The sequence below is a fragment of the Salarias fasciatus genome, chromosome 23 (assembly GCF_902148845.1).
Source record: "Salarias fasciatus chromosome 23, fSalaFa1.1, whole genome shotgun sequence".
NCBI classification, from domain to species: domain Eukaryota; kingdom Metazoa; phylum Chordata; class Actinopteri; order Blenniiformes; family Blenniidae; genus Salarias; species Salarias fasciatus.
The window spans coordinates 14,266,774-14,282,450 of NC_043766.1; the positions used below are offsets into that span (position 1 = coordinate 14,266,774).

The window sequence follows — 15,677 nt, forward strand, 5'->3', positions numbered from 1 at the left end:
GTCCAGGCAGTGAACCAGCAATAATCTGCCCCACTAAACACCTATCTTTTCATATAACAGCCCTCACATTGAAAAGGGTTGTCAGTGAACAGAGTGGTCCCATGAAATGGAATACATGTATTTTTTTCCCCTCAAGCAATTTAAGTTGTCAGATAATACTTTATAACAAGGCTCTCAAAGAGTAAGGAGACCTAAGAGAAACTAAGCATAGATAAAACAGTTGCTTGTCTCTTTAATTAGTCAGTGAAATCTCACTCAGTGCAATTGTTTGTGTTAGGTGAGTAAAAAAAGCACTACACAGCTAAAAAAATACGATGTTACATTTAGCTGTCGTGTATGGAATCCCAACAACCACAATATTGATTTTCAATTAATTGTGAGTCAGATACGGCAATTTTGGATTCTGGCTTGGTCTGACTTTATCTATCACTGGCTTCTCTATGAGATATTCTAAATAGATTATAGCACCACTTCCTAGGGATGAACACGGTAATTTGTCTTTCAACTAAACATTAATTTGAATTCGAACTTCGAGCCATCCAGTTTGAGAATAGAAACTACCAAGTATTCATGCTCAACATGTTCCATTTGCTTCCTGAACACTTTGGCTTCATGGACACTAATTAGAAGCTGATTGGTATAATGAGGTGTATTACCTTTTCAGACTGAGCACTATCCCTGCGTCTCTGAAAGTACATTGGCAGTTTGGCCTGAGTGTAGGTAGGCATCACAACTGCTCGATGTATGCTAGTATCCTTTGCCTTAATAGTGTGCTTATATGGCTTTTGCTGTTTGTTTTATACTGGCAAAGCTACCTTCTTCATGTTTTACATGAGCATGGTGAGACTCATTTAGATTTAGGGACTAAACGCACTGTCAATAATGACAACCTCATTTTTTTTCTTTTCAATTCATAGTTTTTCAATAAATAAGTTTGAGTATCTTCTGTGTGCACACACATTCAGTGTGAGAGTTTTAAGAAACAGCCTCAGTGTATAGCTTTCACACTAATGCTATGTCATTAGGCTGAGTTTCAATGTAGTAATCATGACTTTTAGCCCATTAAGAGCAATTTGGAGTATTAGTTGGTTTATTTGAAACAAATTACTGTCTGTGTTTACTTTGTCAATTTTACATTTTGAAATGTCAGGCTGCATTCCCAATTAGACAAATCCTGATATTTCTATCACCAATGGCATGGACTTTTTTTCCCAACACATTTTGTTATTTCTAAGCACAAGACAATACAAAAAATAGAATGGTCTCCCACCTCAACCCATCCGACAGACCCACCATAGTCACATAACAAAATATGCAAAATAGTCTAATTAACCAATATAATTATTATAATGATGACAAAAACAATGATGTTTAAAAAAATAAAATAGAAACACCACTCTAGTTTTTCTCCAGTCTGCAGTACGTAATCATGAGTTGAGGGTAATCAGTCATCTGAAGCCTATTATACTCTGTGTCCTTGAGTTTGAGAATTGCAAGGGGAGACTTTATTCCATTTAGAAAACTGCCTGCCCATCAATAGCATCTTTGTTTTCAGATATGTATGCACAAGATCTAGGAAAGGTGTCCGAACTTTTAAAAAGAATTTTTCTTAGCCTTTACCGCACCTTGTAACCTCTCAGGAGGGAGGATATTAAAGATCTTCCTGTACCAGAGATTGACACTGGCAGGAGTGTTTTGATCCAGTTGTGAGAGCTACACTCTTAAGCAACTTGAAGGATATTTTCAAACAGCTGTGATGCTGTGAGATGTAAGTCCCCAGAGAAGGCCGAGGAGTAAATCCCGGAGTCCTAATTAATTTTCTATTTAAATATCCCACTGACTTCCTTTGAATTGAGTTAACAAACTGTAGATATGAGATTGCATTCCTAAAAGTAGTAGAGGTACATCCCTCTTTCTAAGTTGCACTCAGCACATAGAGGCAAAATGGAGTGGTCAATCATATTTAAATTATCAGAGTTTCTGTCAACCTATTACAAGTAGATATGGACCTGATCAGATGAATGGTTGTCTGCTAGTCATCCTCAATATGTTGATTGTTGAAGTCTTTTTCCTATCTATGAGAGATGTCTGGTGAATGGCATGTGACAGAAGAACCAAGAAGTCAGTAAAATGATTCTGTAAAATATCTTTTTTTTTTTAGCCTATAGACAAAACGTTACTGTAAGAGATGTGTGCAGAGTAAGAAGTGATGTGTGAAGACCCAAAATGCCTAATCTGTGATTACCCCCCAGAAAAACACTTTGTGTGAATATTGAATGCATCCTGTACTTACTTGCCAGAAGTATGGCAAGGTGTTATCTCTGAATAAACCACCAAGTACATGAATTCTTTTGTCAATCCAAAAGTGAAGTGTGGGTGAGCCGACACCTGCAGGGAAGTTGGGATTTTGGGCTATAGGAGAAAGGATTTCACATTTCATCTTCCCAGGTATTTAGATATATCATGATGGCATGGACATTTAATTGTATCTTTCACGAGGAACCTACTCAAACAGAGAAGACAGAGAAAGAAGCATATTGCTAATTGTTTGATAAAGACAATTGGATTTTTTTGTTTTGCACAGAACATTCAATGTGGGATGTTTAATGGAAATGTGAAATAGAGCTCATGACTACAAATATTTGCGCATATTTTTATGAAATGGATTTGTATATGTATTGATATTTTGGTTAATTTTAAGTGGACATTTAAACATTTTAAATTGCTTTATATTGTATTAGTTACAGTCAGATAAAATATTGTCTTCCATCAAATCTTAACTGTAGTATTGTGACAACCATATTACACACTGAAATAGAAACTGAAGATTACCAAATTGATGTTAAACACTGTGATGCCACCTATCAGACAGAAACGTCCTGACTTTTTTAAAGTAATCATCGTCACTGGTGTTTGTATTTCTGTCTCGACTTCTTGGTGTCACCAAAACAAGACAAATGTTGGAGGTCAGATGCAGACTTCAGACTCCTAATCCTGAATATAGTAACTGCTATTGTTTCTTGCCAGTGTCGTCTGCCATCATCAAAGTAAACTCATCCACCTCACAACAAAATAACTGTTTTGATACAAAATAGTTTAATCAGCCTTTGAACAAACGTTGACGTTTTAGGAGAAGTGAAGAAGATTTACATTAAAATATATCACAACATCAAATGAAGAAACAAGCTCAGTGATCATTCACTCCAGAAGGGTGCCAGACTTTATGCAATTAATTGGTCACTCATCTGCTAAAGTGGTAACACTTCACCTCATTAATGACTGTGCTCAGCATAAGCCTCCTGGCCAGACACCTTTAATGTAGACGTAAACGCCCTGCTTATGCTAACATGTTGCTGTTGAGACTGAACTCGGCAGGGGCCCAGGGGTGGAGGAGGGCAGGATGCTGAGAAGCAGGGAAAGGTGAATCAGCCTCCACCTTTGTTTCCAAGTGGCCCCGCTGGCTTTGTTTTGGAGCAGAATGAATTATTAACGGTGGCCTTCTGGTCGTGTTTTTCATCAGTGTCCACCTCCAACAGCAAAGAGCAGTGTGCTGAGAGATCTCCATTGACTGGCTCTTTTTATAGTGACAGAGCTGTCTACCTGAACTTTTTTTAGTCCTCATATTGTTTCTTTTTTTTTCTTTTTTTTTTTTTAGTACCCTTTTCTGTCTGTTTTTCTTTGCACTTTTGAAAAATCAAAATAACCACCTAAAAAGAAAACCTCCTCTTTTTGACATTGGTATTTTTTTTACAGGTCAAGAAATTCAGTTTTGTTAGTAAGTGAGTTATGTCTGTTTTGATGACTTGGTAGTGAATAAACTGAGTAACCTAACGTGAGGGCAGTTCAGTCTGACCTAAAATTCATCAAGACATTTTTCTTTCTAAATGCTGATATAAGATATCGACCTGATTTATGTTCACTTTCTTTCACTTTAAAGTTTTACCATTTCTGGGTCAAAATCTTCAGTAGAGAGAAACACAAGCACTGTTATTAACCACCAGCTGCACAAAATAAACATAGAAAATCTCCAGAAAAATGGTTGGAAAAAAGTGATTTGCATTAAAAGAAAATGGTTTGTAGGGTTTAAACCAGCTTTGTCAAACTGGTTTTAGTTCAGGGAGAAACTAGAGTGGATCAGACCAGTGAAATAATGGCACTATACTGCACAAACATCCTCAAATCCAATGTTTTAGTCCAAATCAATAGAATACATGCAGAAAAATGTAATACCTTCAAAATAAGTTCAATTTCAACAACATGACCATTTTAAGCTTTGTATCCTGCTGCAAAATACTTTGAAACATCTCTTTTAACCTTGCTGTAAGTAAAATGTGACAATGACTCCACTACATGAACAGAATTTTCAGGCCAGACTGGATCCTTCGATGCTCCAGATCTGGCCCACGGACCATATGTTTGACAGAGGTGATCACAAGGGGTGGAACTTTTGGTCGGAACAAGTTTTTTTTTGCGTCACACGTGAGCAGGGTGACCATGCAGGGAGGGGCCAGACCAGGCTACTATCAAACATTTTAAAACTGTCACAATCTTAAACTGTCACATGGCTTGTTGAGTTATCTCTTTGCTTTAAACCACCAATTTTTTGACTACTTTTTTCACTGGCCTCGTTTTTATCAGGCTTCCTTCTTTCACACATGAGACATGCAGAGTTCATTCCCAGGCAAACATATTCTGTCCAACTTGTAGCCACCCACTACTAATCAGTGCAATACTTACATAATGCTAGAAATTAAACTCACTGTGAACAAAGTTGTGCAGAATCTTCTTTTTGAAAATTTTTTTTGCCAAGCCACGAAACTTAGCTTGTCATTTTGATTCCATTTTTTTGCTTTGGCAGTTTTCTGTCATTTCATCCTTTTTATCATCTGAGGATGTTCTCAACTGTCCGAAATGCCTGGCAACTGTAACTAAGGAGTAGGTATAATTGTGCTAAGCTGTTGGTTATGTAAAAGTATTGATACAAAAAAGTAACCAGAATGCTCCTTGTTAGAAAAAAACAGCCCATAAACCATCGTTATAGTTGTCCTGCATATTTCAAAATGTATGCTATTAGTATTGAATCCCTCAGGTCACATTGAGGTTGACTGTTTTTGCCATTAATGGGAAGTTTTTTTGTTTTTTTTTTTGATAAGTAGAACGGTTAAAACTAAAGTTTAAATAAAAAAGTTAAAACAGTTAAAAATGAGTCGTCAAATATGTAACATTTGTATATGCAGTAGCTTCACTTTCTTTTTATTTGTTTGGCCACCATTTTCATGCTTAATGGTGTGTGTTTTTTTTTTTTTTTTTTTTTTTTTAAAGAAACATTCTGCAGTGTTGATGGATGAACAAGGGAAACAGTATAAAAATATAGGATTTAACTGATTAAGCAAAGCAAAAAGAGGAGGGAAGAGATCGGAAAAGAGGAAGAGGCATCTGTCAGTATAAAATACATAGTGAATGATAAGTGATATGTAAATAGGAAATGTATCCAAATTTACCTCTGGGAGAAAGCCAGTCTGAGAGACAGGATAATGTGGCAGAGAGCCTCAGGTGCAGCTGGGAGGCGAGGAGGCAGGGCGATGAGCGAGAAGCTGAGCGAGAGACAGAGAGAGAGAGAGAGAGAGAGAGAGTGACAGAGAGAGAGAGAGAGAGAGAGTGCGTGTGTGTGTGTGTGGAAATAGAGAGACTTGAGCATACACGCTGGAGCGATCAGAGGGAGGGAGGGAGGGGGAGAAAGGGAGGGAGGGAAGTGTAAGCCAGTCACAGCATCTCTCCTCACTGCACCAGGGCTGAGGGACTCTTCGTCCCCTCGCTTCCCTCGCTGCAGATTTAACTCATTTCCATCAAGCGCAGTCATCTTTTTTTCTTGCATTGTAGTCACTGCTTTTGACAGAATCATAGCATTCGTCTTCTTCAGTCTGCCAGGATCTAAGGATTTATGTACTAAAATGTGCTTCTTTCCTGCTCATCGCAACTAAAAGGGGACATCTGCAAAGGACAGCATTTGAAACTGGGACTGACTGAGACTTGGTCTTTTCTTCATACGGTTTCCGTGGATTCCCCTTCTGTTACTGTGCTGGTGTGGTATTCAAGGAAAAAGGACAGAGGCTACTGGACCCCGCACCACAACTACCCAGAGTGCATACTTTAAAGGACTAAGGCAAGTTAGAAAATCAATGGTTGCCTTATGCACTTGGAAGGATGGCACTATGTGCTCCCACTGTTTGAGAATATCTCAAAGAAAAGGCAAGTACCAAGTTTATGAGCTGAACAAGTGCATTGCTGATTGATCCCCATATACCTCTCTACAAGCGTCGGCCACAGGATTGCTGAGGAGTCAAAGTGAGTGGAGCACTGAGTTATTCAGCCGGCCTCTCATTGCTCCTGGAGAGTCCTTTCTCATACCTATATTGGAGTTTTACATTCAACGCAGTCATCACCTGGTGGACTTCTGTGTTCATTTGTATTTAACAACTTGCAGTGCCGAAGGCTGAGAAGCAAGTTCCCGCATGTGGATTTCAACTTTACTGACTGAACTCTTCCAGATATTTTGATATTCCTGCATGTTTTTTTTTTTTTTAAACTTTATTCTGTCCATTGATGCCTTGTAAACACATTTTTCCCCACCACCATGTGTGCTGAAAGAACTGTGACATTATCTCCTGCGGAGATCCCCATGTTGTTCTAGTCCGTGTCTGTGTTTTGATTCAGACAATAGCTGGGCATACATGGGCTCCAGACACTGACCGGAGGACCACCAAAATAAGGGAAGCCTGCTGTTACACAGTAAATATAGTAGCACCCATGGAAAATTGGAACTTGGGATTCTACTGAATTGTTAATTCACGGAAGTGGATGCAACTATACACCAAGGAAAGCTACTCACAAGAAGCTGCTTTTTTTTGTAAGTGGGGAAAAGCATCCAGATGCTGCTTACCTCTGTCAAGAGAGGGGAGCATTGTACTGTACTTCAGTCATATCTTGTGTGGTTTCCTCCTTCACTTCATTGCTGCTTGTTGCCCTTGCAGGGGCAGCCTATGCCCTCAGCCTCCTGCTGACCACAACATTAATGCTACTCCGCTCTGGGTTTACTGAAGGAATACGTTTTTTTTATTTCCTCTCCTGATAGTTATCTTGTGACTTGTTTCCCTATAACCATGTGTGATACCAAAGGACAGCTGAGCGGGCTGTCCTACACTCTCAGAGGCTGTATTGATTTTCCTACAGTCTATGTTCGTTTGATTGAGACCCAGTTATGTGAGAGGAAGGTGAGCATGAGTGAGACAGAATGCTCGAGAGAGTATTGAGCTTTTAGAACTGAGGGCGGCTGTGGATGCCTGCTGAAGAACAGGAGGGAGACAGGTCCTTCTCCAGTTTCAGACCAGCTGTCTTATGGGTGGCACAACATAAACCTGACCCACCTGGATTGCACTCAGAACAATGAACCACTCTGAGCTGACAACAGATCCAGTGCTCACTGCCAACAGCAGCCATGAAGACTTCTTTCCTGGAGGGGCCGCCAACCACTCCTGTCCTCTAGGCTGGGGACTGAATAAAGGAGTTGAAGCTTGCATTTTAGAAACTGCTGTCATTGTTCTTCTGACTGTGCTCATAATTACTGGAAACCTGACGGTGATCTTTGTTTTCCACTGTGCCCCTTTGCTGCACCACTACACCACCAGTTACTTCATCCAGACCATGGCCTACGCTGACCTACTGGTGGGCCTTAGTTGCTTAGTGCCCACCCTGTCTTTGCTTCACTATCCAGCAAGCGTACAAGAGCCAATCACATGCCAGGTTTTCAGCTATGTAATCTCTGTTTTGAAGAGTGTTTCAATGGCTTGCTTGGCCTGTATCAGTGTTGATCGCTACCTAGCCATAACTAAACCGTTATCTTATAACCAGCTGGTGACACCTTGCCGACTGCGAAGCTGCATCACCCTCATCTGGGTCTACTCGAGCCTGGTTTTCCTGCCATCTTTTTTTGGTTGGGGTAAGCCAGGCTATCATGGAGATATTTTTGAGTGGTGTGCTCACTCGTGGCCCACCTCTGCCCTCTTCACAGGCTTCGTTGTGTGCTTGCTTTACGCACCTGCTGCACTTGTGGTCTGCTTCACCTATTACCACATCTTCCGTATTTGTCAACAACATAACAGAGAGATCAGCGAGCGACGGGCGCGTTTCCCCAGCCAGGAGATGGAGGCTGGTGAGGGGAGTGGTGGGCATCACGGAGGGCATGGACCAGACAGACGCTATGCAATGGTGCTCTTTCGCATCACTAGTGTGTTCTATATGCTTTGGCTACCTTACATCATTTACTTTTTGCTAGAAAGCTCCCATGTGCTGGACAGCCCTGCCCTCTCCTTCATCACCACCTGGCTGGCCATCAGCAACAGCTTTTGTAACTGTGTCATCTACAGTCTGTCTAATAGTGTTTTCCGCCTCGGCATGCGTAGGCTTTCGCAGACTATTTGCTCCTTCAGTCATTGTGCTGCAGATGATCGGGACTTTGGAGAGCCTAAGCCAAGAAAGAGGGCAAACTCGTGCTCCATCTGAAGGAATAGCTTTTACAGGATGAGAAATCCTTAAACTATATGAATGGATAACCTTCTGGCTCTAAACAAGCTCAGCTACTTAACTCATGGTTAAATTAGCAGGGTTGAATCAAGGCTGAATACGACAAATGGAAAACAGCTCCTGTTATATCAGCCTTCAGCTGGCATTGACATTGCCTTGATGACAGTAAACTGTTAATTACATTGCAAGCTTTTCAAGGAGAATGGTGCAATGTTCAAACAGGTTTGAAGAGAGACGGGCGATCTGTGGTTGCTTTTATTTCATGATATTGTTGAAAATTTTTCAATCTTTACATGCTACTGTCTGTCATTTCCCCTGTCCACTGTAAATGATTGCTGAAACCGTAACATTGTAATGATTTGAAGTTTTTCCTCACACATCAGATGTGATCATTCAATATCCTTACCATTAAGCCTAATTTGTGGTTGTCTATTTGATTAGCCTCCTAATGGATTCCTCTGCTCTTTGTATGACTAGAATCAGTAGATGTATCTACTCTTAGTTGAGCTCACAAACGTATTAAAGAGTTTTAAGGGGATATTATCAATGCAGCATGCACATGGTGTATGCTATACTACAGCCATTAAACTGCTGATGAAAAATGAGTGAATACTCATCTTGAATACTGATTGTTTTCTGGAGAAAGATAGTAACTTTTTTCTCCCCTCACTGTCACAGGAGGGAGAAGCATAGTCCTCATCTTAGGATATTTACCACATTTTTGTGATGATACAAGACTACCAAAACAAACATTTTAAACTTTAGTAAAGTATTCCCGCCCCTGCTTCATCTAAATTAAGGCCACTAAGATTAAAAGAAGATGAAATGCAGAATATACCCTGGACAGTTTGCCAGTAAGTCAGTGGGTTTGTGATGTGCGCTGAGCTTATAATAGCCTTTTAATATAATGCTGTGTAAACAAATTTGGAAAGAAAATTCTGCATTGCAGCATTGCATCAGTTACTTAAAAATGATCTATCTGAGCAAGTGGTACTGCAACCTGTAAATGAAGGTAAAATTGTTCAATGAAAGTTATGTGAAGTGAGCCTTTTACTTCCCTTGGCTTCATCATTAATCTTTAAAATGATATGGTTCAATCTGCATATGTAATACATGACCTTATGCAGTCATGTGACCTGTATGAGATTTTCTTTGATGAAATTGTATTAATTTAATCACTTGCAAGTTTATGTATCAGCTGACTGTGGAATGAATTGATTGGGTGCACGCCTGACTGAACGGCAGCATATTTCTAATATATATGAGCTGAGACATGTTTGAAATTGAGATCTACGTAGTGAGGGCAGAAAATTGATGAAATCAGCACACAACTGCCCAAACCATTTTGTTCCCATGTTCAATCTTTGGACATTTGCAACAAGCTTAAAAGTACCAGGACACCCGCCATTATTTAACATTCCAAATTTTGCTCTTAGTAATTTGACAATAGTTTCATGCATGTGCTCAACCATTTCTGACCAGAAAATGTGTGTCCATAACTGTCCTTTCCTGTATATGGATGACTTCAATTATTAAATCATGAACACACATAAAGCTGGCAACTAAGGGCAGTAGGTACTTTGGTACATGGTGCAGTTAAAATGTAAGTGACCTCTAATTGCACATGGTGTAATGGAAATGTGATAGGCTGTTATTTCCTGATGTTTTCTTGGTGTGTTTGTCTACTCATTAGATAATGCTTTCACTCCAATTTCTGTCTTTTCTTCTGAAGTTGATTTTATATTGTTTGTGCCAAGCAAAAGACAATTATGTTAGGGAGGGAAAATTCAAGTGGTGCAAAATGCAGGTATACATATATATCGCTTGTTTGGGGTTTTGTACTAAAACAAGTGTGACTTTATGCTGCTGCAGAATAATAGTTCTTGTCTTTGTTTGTCTTCCCCCTCCAATCTTGTCTTTTTTGCAATGCCCTTCAAATCTGGGGCATTTGCTTTGCAACTGCAGATGAAAAGTTTTGTTAAATCTGCGAGACGCCTTTGGTCGTGATTCTCACCCTTTGATACAGCACAGTAGTGTAGTCATTCCAGTCGTTTTACCTTTAAGGATGTACATTTTCTCAATCATTGCTCGTGCTGGACTGTTGACTGTCTACAGTTAAAGGCATTGCTTGTATTATGCATTTGTTAATGCAAAACACTGACACATCAACCGCAGCCCCTTGATATTGTGACTGCTGTTACTATTTATGCTGCTTAACTGCAACTGTATGTCATTCCTCATTTTAAAGCTGCATTAAGAGATTTTTTTCAAACCTATATGGGCACTGACACTCTGAGCCTTTCATGTTTTTATATTTTTCTGACGTGCTGAAGAGATGTTTGCAACTTAAGAAACCCAGCAGACACAGACCCATATGAGTACTCCACCAGTCTTTCTTGTCGCTTAATGAATGTAAGTACTATTTTGTGTTGTTTTTAGCCATGGTTTAGTGTTTCATCATCAGGAACAGAGAAGTATCTGTTCAATTTGTTACTTGCCCTTCATTCAGTCTTCATTTATGCCACAGGTTGCTCTTGCATTCAGAGAACCAATTTATTGACAAAATGTCAAAGCAGGTGAAAGATACAGGAATGGTTCATAGTGGGACCATCAGCACTCATCATCTTTCAACAGACTTGTTTGATTCAGTGTTCATATTTAAAAAAAATGCTTCATGCAGCTTTTCTGCATTACAGATTGTTCTGTATACGTGCCTAAAAATGTATTTTCTAGGAAAAATAGGGGAAATGAAAGATTTTGACAGGTGATTTCACATTAACGTGCTGCACTTTTTAAAGACATTTTCCAGCTTTGTGAACATACCTTGTCACACTGAAAACAGTGAACGGTGCATTCAGTTAAGTTGTCCACTTTGTAATACATTGTGAAGGATTTCCACTCAAACCAGTAATGGGTCAAGTCATCAATTTACCATGGACATTGACTGACTGCTGCCTTCATGAGGGATACTATCAGACATCTACATGTTCATGTAGGAGGACACAGCTCACTTGTCTAATTCTAGTGAATTCCCTCCTTTCTCCATATGACCTGGAATCTATGAAAAACAACATTAGGGACCCCCAGGTTAGCTGTGTCAAATGCTAGACTTATGATGATTTATTTTAACATTTTGATAGTTGTGGTTTTGGTACTGATTTTAAGCATAGTGCAGTTGGGTAGTAGGATATATAGCATCTTAATTAGTGCTGTATAATCTTTACAATGTGGTGACAACATCAATATGTAAAACAAGAGAAAACTAAATTCTTTAATAGCATAAAATTAGATAGCTCTGTTGTTAACATATGATGTAGAAAAATGATTTTTTTTCTGTCAAAGAGGACATTTTAGTTGTTGGTTTGAAGTTGCACAAATATTAATCATCTGAGGCTTTTTTGTAGCAGGTTATGTGAAATGTGTAACTTGGTACAATATTTCAAAAGTCTGACAGCCACTGAGGTAATATTCAAGAGATTAATTGTTTATATGTGTCTGTGTTACACTGACCAAACTGGAGTAATAGAGAATCACAATTATTGTTCCAATAAGTAATCTTACTTTCAATTGCATTGATAGGAGATTTTATTAAAAAAAAAAAAAAGGTTTAATTACAGAATATTATGTATTTATTTAATAAGTTATGTTTGTACATTTTTACACTATACTGTATATGAGTAACCTGTATGTAAATTGTGTGTATTTGTTTTTTAGTCTGCTGTACAGCCAAAAAATTCAGACAAACTCTGACAGGTATTGTGCAACCATCTGTGTTAAATCAACTAGGCTGCTGATGTTTTGAGTGAGAGGAGAGTGTGTTGAAGTACACAGTATCTATTTTTTTATTTTCAAATTTTGTCAAAGTCTATGGTTTTGCTGTTGCTGCCAACCCAATAAAAGTGGAAAAAACAGACACATGATTTTCTGCAATTGCTTTTGTGAAATTTCTGATTTTCGTAACAGCCATCATGCTTTAGTGATCTTGCATTCAACTTTGCTCACTGGTTCTTTATAAATATTTACTTACTGTCCTTTTAAAGAATGGATGAATAGAGGTGTGGACTGTTTTCACTTTGTTTTAAACCCTTGCCTTAATGGGGATCTGTGGGATTATCTCACTGGAACCTAAAACAACTTTGGTGTCATGCCCTTCAGCAGAATGGTGGGATGTTATTCAAGATATACCAATTAATTTTAAAAAATGGAATGCATTTCTAATAGTTGCTGAAGAATGACCACCATGTCAGCATGCGTGAGGAATATAAATCTAGGGATAGCGAAATATCTATTACATTCTCAATGTCTAATGAGCCCATCACATGAATGGGTCATGCATTTTTTTCCTCAAAGAATGGAATGAAAATTCCAATTCAGCAATATCAGAAAAAAATGAAGCCTATACGAGTGATTCTCATCATTTCCATAATGACTGTTCTGTATATCTGTCCAAAGTGCTGCCCGCAGGCTGTCTCCATCTCAATTATGATATGCATGTGGGACCAAAGGAACCACAGAGCCATGCAGTGTATCCTTGTAGGTTTTCTGCAGTGTATCCTAACCCTGAATGCAACAAACAGTTGGAACAAAGGACACCACAGCTTACAAAAAGTCAAGCAAAAAGGTAAATATTTAATTTTCAGATCGTGGCTTGTGTATTTATCTCAGTAGTGCATTTATAATGACTAAGTGGTGAGGCATTGCTCTCATTCATTTGTCTCAGGAAGTAGACGGCTAATCAAATGGTATTTGCAAGATAACATCTTTATGTTACTGGTATTAGGACTTGTTGCACCATTATGTCCCATTTTGTTTTGTCGATATTCACAGTGTATCGTCTGCATATATGAAAAATTTTCAGCCTGCAAAAGCTGTTTTTACAATGTTATCTTAATCTTAGTGAAGTTAGTGTTTTAGTGCATCAAAAACAAGAATAGTTGTTTTAGTATTTTTTTTTCTTTCATTGCTTTGTTTGAAGCGTAGTTTTTGAACAAAATCCATAAACCAAACGAAGAGCAGCTTCCAATTCAGGCCTGTTCAATATTCATAGCCATCGCTATATCAGGAATTCCCTTTTATTTCCACAAATGGTAGCACTCTCCTCACTTCCTCCTTCCATTTCCACTCTGTCTCTCATCTCCTCCTCTTTCCGTTTGACTGAGAAAGGACCAGCTGACCCTTTTTTGAGGTTGTTGAAGTCCTAATTGGAGGGGAAGCCAGGCCCGATCGTGATGTGCTATTGATGCAGCATCATAGCAGTAAGCAAAGGCATAAGGAGAACACCCTCGTATGTCCTCACCTCATCCTACTGGTATACATCTAGTATATCCTAAATTTTTTATTTTGAAGCTTGAACTGCAGTTTTTTGGGTTGATACCTGTCATTCGTTCATGGAATCAAATCCAGTTGTTTGTAATTCAGTATGTAATGATCAGTGTCAAATAATATTTATGCACACATCAATGCATTTGAAAGATGTATGTCCAGTGATTTTAGTAGTTGCCAAATAACTAATTGAAAAAAAAAAAAAAAAAAACAATGTCAGGTTTACTAGTGGCTTTAACTTCATCAGTAACTTAACTGAAGTCCCCTGTCACTGGACACAATCCACCTCCATACTTTCACTTACCTTACCTACATTTTTTTCTGTTTGTTATAATTTATTTTCATGAATGGTTATATTGTTTTAGTGTCACAGGCAAAAACATTCATTGAGGATAGTAAAGAAAACACAGTCCTCTTGAGTGTCAATAAGGTGTGTCATCCTTTTTCAGATGAATAGACTTTGAATAAAGCTTTTTTTTAATTGCAACTGTGCACCATTAAATCACTAAATCTCCATTAACAACTGTATCTTATAATGTGACAAATACTAGGAAATTTAGGATCCAACAAAAAAATTACTATTTCCCCACAGAAAGCTTGCACATTCATTTTAAAACATTATTCTGAAACTTTCACATATTGTCAAGGTATCAGACATTTTAAAAACCTCACACATTTTAAAAGTCAAACATTCTAAAACACTCACGTGTTTTAAAACTGCCATCCATTCTAAAAATATCAAATGTAACTCTGTGACACATTTCACCTTTTTTGAAAGTATCCATCAGAAGATGAGCATTAAGAAATGTTTGTAATACTCAGTTATTGAGTGGCCAAAAACTTGCCAAAATATATCCCTTACACCACTCAGTCTTTTATACCAATGGACTGAACTGTTGATATTGGGCAGGATCGATCCATGATTTCATGTTCATGCACCAAATTCTGACCTTACCACCAATGGTTCATTAAATATTCAAGAAGAAAAAGTGAATTAATCTCTGATAATAAACTAAAAGAATAAACATTCAGACTGACAGCACCCACACTGGGAGCAGCACAGAGCAGGTGGTTATTGATTTACTTGCCCTGTAATGATCATTTAACTTCACACTAGCAATCATTAGACCTTTGATTAATAAACTGGTCGGTTGAAATGCACTGCTCTCGCCTCCACCTTTCCAACCTTTCCCTGCCTCGTGGGCAGAAGTGCTGAATATTTTAAGAGCAGCAAATCTACTTGATTTATGTCACAATGACCAGTTCAATGGAATAGACATTCTTTTTTCTTTTTTAATTTGCTGGATTTGATGAATTTCAACTTAGGTCAGTAACCTGCATTAAAGCAAAAGTTTTTTTCAAAATAGTTTGCGGGGGGGGGGCGTTTAATCACATGAACTGATAAGGACCTACATGAATCCTAATGGCCATGTTCCTTACTAGATTTTTTTTTTTTTTTTTTAAGTAATTCCTGCACAATTAACCTGTGACAAAGCAACTGCGTATTTTTCCATCCGTCTTAGTGACAGATCCTTTTCTTTTCAAAATCACCAATGTCAGATACAACTCACAGGCACAGCTGACATTTTGAACTGCTGTCGTTTTTTTCCCCTATTCAAAAAGCATTTTATTGTGACTGAGTGGAACTCATTAAACTAATGGCTTTAGAAAAGCTGCCATCCTCTTTTCAGTACTGAAGGATTTTCTAATTCTCTGATCCATCAAGACTTTTTCTCTTTCCTTCCTTTGTAATTTCATTTGGCATTAATTTGCAC

The 15,677-nt window shown here is 38.3% G+C and overlaps 2 protein-coding genes across 2 annotated transcripts in view; both read left to right on the forward strand.

The window, feature by feature from the left end:
- Positions 1-15,677, forward strand: part of rabgap1l (RAB GTPase activating protein 1-like) — a 115,470-nt gene that overhangs the window by 39,758 nt on the left and 60,035 nt on the right. The gene's annotated exons all lie outside the window — the stretch shown is intronic.
- gpr52 (G protein-coupled receptor 52) lies at positions 6,555-8,585 on the forward strand. Its single transcript, XM_030083967.1, has one exon. It carries the CDS (start codon positions 7,444-7,446, stop codon positions 8,557-8,559), a length of 1,116 nt encoding a protein of 371 aa, XP_029939827.1. The 5' UTR covers positions 6,555-7,443; the 3' UTR covers positions 8,560-8,585.

What these genes read in the sequence shown, in the direction of transcription:
- gpr52 (XM_030083967.1), top strand. Translation starts at nt 7,444, where the DNA reads ATGAACCACTCTGAGCTGACAACAGATCCAGTGCTCACTGCCAACAGC.